At 25.5% G+C, this 3,942-nt stretch overlaps 1 protein-coding gene across 1 annotated transcript; it reads left to right on the top strand.

The window, feature by feature from the left end:
• The first annotated feature begins 1,759 nt into the window (after positions 1–1,759).
• Positions 1,760–2,302, top strand: LOC145841241 (uncharacterized). Its single transcript, XM_082948607.1, has one exon. It carries the CDS (start codon positions 1,760–1,762, stop codon positions 2,300–2,302), a length of 543 nt encoding a protein of 180 aa, XP_082804733.1.
• The last annotated feature ends 1,640 nt before the right edge of the window (positions 2,303–3,942 follow it).

The raw sequence follows: 3,942 nt of genomic DNA, 5'->3' as shown, positions 1-3,942 counted from the left end.
TTTTTTTTTTATTATATTTATAATAACATTTATCTTTGAATTCTATGAAAGTTTTCTCTACGTTCGTGATATGATAAACTACAGTAGTACTCATTACTAGCTATTTTATGCACAAATTTTTTTAAGAAAACAATGGTAACTCATAAACCTTAGTTTGATAAACTTAAATATTTTTTAAAATTTCTATTTATGAATTCAACCGTATGAGGTTAACTATCAAGCTTAAATTTAAAACAATGGCAAGTCATCAATCAACGAAGCTTACCTCTTATAAATTAAAGGGCTGTTAATCATAATTTAATCTAAGAAATAAAACTTTGTTGTCTTTTAAGAATGTCATTTGAAAAATTTATGTAACAATAAAAGATTCCCAGCCTGGTTTAAAGTAATACCTTCAATTAAATTAGTAGTATTTCAATAGTAATTTTTCGCACTCAGTGCTTAATTCTTAAGCCTTCTCCTGAATTTAATATTACCATTACCATTATTCATTAGGTTAAACATATAATCACTAAAAATAATACTACTTAATATGTGCAATATCTTTAAAAAGAATAGTTTATTTGAATTGACAAAGCAGCATATCTATCAGTAGAACAAAACTGCGAAAATGAATACAACAAGTAATCCAAATTTTCTACAAGCTGACAAAATCTTATTTAGTGTTTTTATTTAGAATCTTATTGAGTGTTATAAACAGAACTTTAAGATATATTGTTAAAATTTCATAATGTAAATGAAAATATTTATCTAGCGCATCAGGCGGTAATTTTAGAAACAACAAAATGTATAAAACTTGTTAAAATAAAAATACACAATAATTTTTTTTTAGAACCAGTTATTTTTTTTTGTTTAAAGCGTTTGATTTTTTTAGTAACGACTAACAAAACTATTTAGGTATGAAGAACCGAAAATTAACTAAAATGGTAACAGCTACAAGATTTAACAAACTTTCCCTCAACGAAAATGCAGTTAGTACAATTTCTGCAGTCTTAGAAGAAAAAATACAGATCAAAAATGCTGCTTCTGTTTACCAGTTTGTGAATCTGCTCAATCTATCTAGCCTCAAAAATCCAACCTTCAGATATATACAACGTTGTTTTACAATTGTAAGTGATAATAAAAGCTTTTTAGAAATAGAATATAACTTTTTTTCTAAAATACTTGCAAGTTCTCAACTTCTAATTACTTCAGAAATTGAAGTACTTAAAGTAGTTGTAAAATGGCTAAACCACGACATTGAAGCACGTATTAAGTACGCTGAAGATCTTTTATTAAAAGTTCGTCTTCATTTGCTTTCCACAGAAACTATAAGACATCTTTCAAATGATTCAACATTTTTTGAAAAACATGATGGTTGTATTAAAATTTTAAATAAAATTCTAGATTGCAAGAAAAAAAAAATATAAATCTTTAAGTGTATATCTTACGAGTAGGTATTGTAACCAAACAAATTTTAAATTATTAACTTTAGGAGGCTATAATTTAGAAACAGCAACTAAATGTAGCAATGTAAGTTGTATTGATGTTTGTAAAGTAAAAGATGTAGAAGCTTATCCATCAATGATAACGGAACGCACTTTTCTAAATGTTGTTTATTTAAAAGGTGAAATTTATGTTTTCGGTGGTTGGAATAATAATGGCAAATGGATAAAGTCTGTAGATAAATATTCACTTACTTCTAAAACATGGAGTCAGGTAGCTGAAATGTTTGATGATCGTAAATTTTTTTGTGTATGTTCATTCATAGATAAAATATATGTTTGGAGGAAAAAAAGATGGTAGTAGAACTAATTCTTCCTTACAATTTGATGCAAGTGATAGCGGTTGTTGGAAAGAAGTTGCTACAATGAATGAGTCAAGATCATGTGCAGCTTGTGCAATTTTTGAAGATAGAATTGTAGTTTCTGGTGGATGGAGTGATAATGGAAACATTTTAAATTCTGTTGAATCATACGATATTCTACCAAATAAATGGTCAACAATGCCAAATATGAACTCAGGTAAAATTGACCACAGTATAGCTGTTGTTAAGAACAAGTTGTTTGTAATTTCAAAGAGAGAAGACAACAGTGAAGTTTTTGACAACATTTGTAAAAAGTTTATCACTATTAAATCACCAGAGTTTGACAGGTTTTCTGTTATAAGAGCTTATTCTATTAAAAACAAAATTTTTGCCTTTCAAGACATATCGTCAAAATTAATTTCTTATGATACTAACGAAAGTGAATGGTTGGAAGAATCTTGTGAAATAACAAAAAACCTTCGACGGTTTTCTAGCGTGAAAATACCTTGTTTATAAAGAATATTTAGCAAATTACAAAATCTAAGATTTAAAATTTTAAGCAATATTGTTTTGATAATTAAAAAACTAACCACTTTACATAGAAATAAACATACATTTATTTTAAATTTTACTCTTTAATTAGACATCACATATTGTATATTTTGACACTTTTATTATAGTTTTTGTAAAGGGTGATTAGTTTCAGTCGACAAGAGTTGAGCACAATTTTTCTAATTAGTATTCCTGAGTTTTTATTTAGTGTGAAGTTTTAATAGCTTTAAATTTAGATTTTAGCTCACTTATAATTTTACTGCTTGCTGTTTTTTTTTCTTTATGTCGTTTAATTCGGAGATTAAAAATAGACAAGTATACATATACACAAAAAAGTTCTTGTTTTTATGTGTTTTGGTATTTTTTATAAAAGGTGTTACAGTTTTTAAACAAAATTAATCTTAAATATATAGGAAAATATTACATTGCTTATAGAAATATGTCATTTTTGCACGTCTTAATTTATGCACCAGTGCATTTTTGTATACGACGTAATTTATTCATGAGTGGGAAATCTGCACATTTTAAAATTTTTACATAGATTTTTGCACGGCATAACTTTTGTTGAACTAAAAAAAACTAGCAAAAATATAAAAATGAAATGAATTTAGTAAAGGTTTTGTTATCTGAATAAAAGTTAGTAAAACTAATAAAAAAACTAAACTAAATCTATCTAAGAAAATATTATGAAGAATTACAATAAACTTAAAAGGAATTAAGCTGTACAGAGCTTTTATAAAACTTATTGAAAATCCTATGATAAAATCTGACAGAAATTCAGTTCAAAGACAAAATAAAAAACGATGTTTACAAACTAGTAAAGCAGTAATTTATTGAATATTTGAATGGTCTTTATAGTCCTTCTTTTTTTTATACTAGTACGAACATTTACAATGTGTTATTAAGCTTCATGAAACGTCTTTTACATATGTTAATAGGTTTGACTGTTACTTTTTAGCCAAATTTTAAACAATGTATGTTGACTATTAAGGATTAAAGATTAATATAGTTACAAAATTTTCTAGTGTGTAACTAGCTGTCAGCTTAAAAAGGTTCAAAATCAAATATTGACATCATAATGATTTTAAACTTTGAAAGGGCTTCATTTCAAATGGATATTTTATACTAAATTTCAAAAATTTCAGATTAAAGTATTTGAATTAAAATTAATTTCTTCTTATTTTAGTTCAAACATTGATAGAAAATATGAGCTAATAAATAAAATAATTGAAGATGTTATAGTTGATTATTATAGTAATTGTATATCTTAACGAGAAACCGATAAAAAAGTTTTTTTAAGTAGTCTAGATAAAAGATACAATCTTTTTGTTGTAAGAAGTTTTTAAACTGCTATGAAAACTAGTGGTGCTACAGAAATTAAAAACTATGCTATAGAAAAAATACTTAAAGTATTCAAACCGAATACAAATATAGTGAAACTCATTTAATTTATTTAATATGTATATATATAAAATCATGGAACAAAAATTCTTAAATATATTAACAAATGAAATATGTACATTATTTATTAAACGACAAAATAAGCGCTCGAAATATTTGATTCTAAGGTCTTGTGCACGTATAACGTTTCGGTTATCAATTCG

Source organism: Thalia democratica, chromosome 7 (assembly GCF_965202585.1).
Source record: "Thalia democratica chromosome 7, ktThaDemo2.hap1.1, whole genome shotgun sequence".
NCBI classification, from domain to species: Eukaryota; Metazoa; Chordata; class Thaliacea; order Salpida; family Salpidae; genus Thalia; species Thalia democratica.
The sequence above is the reverse complement of the archived record's forward strand: the minus strand, read 5'-3'. Positions and strand labels throughout refer to the sequence as shown.

Excerpts from the sequence above, each read along its gene's own strand:
- LOC145841241 (XM_082948607.1), top strand. The coding sequence starts at position 1,760 with ATGTTTGGAGGAAAAAAAGATGGTAGTAGAACTAATTCTTCCTTACAA.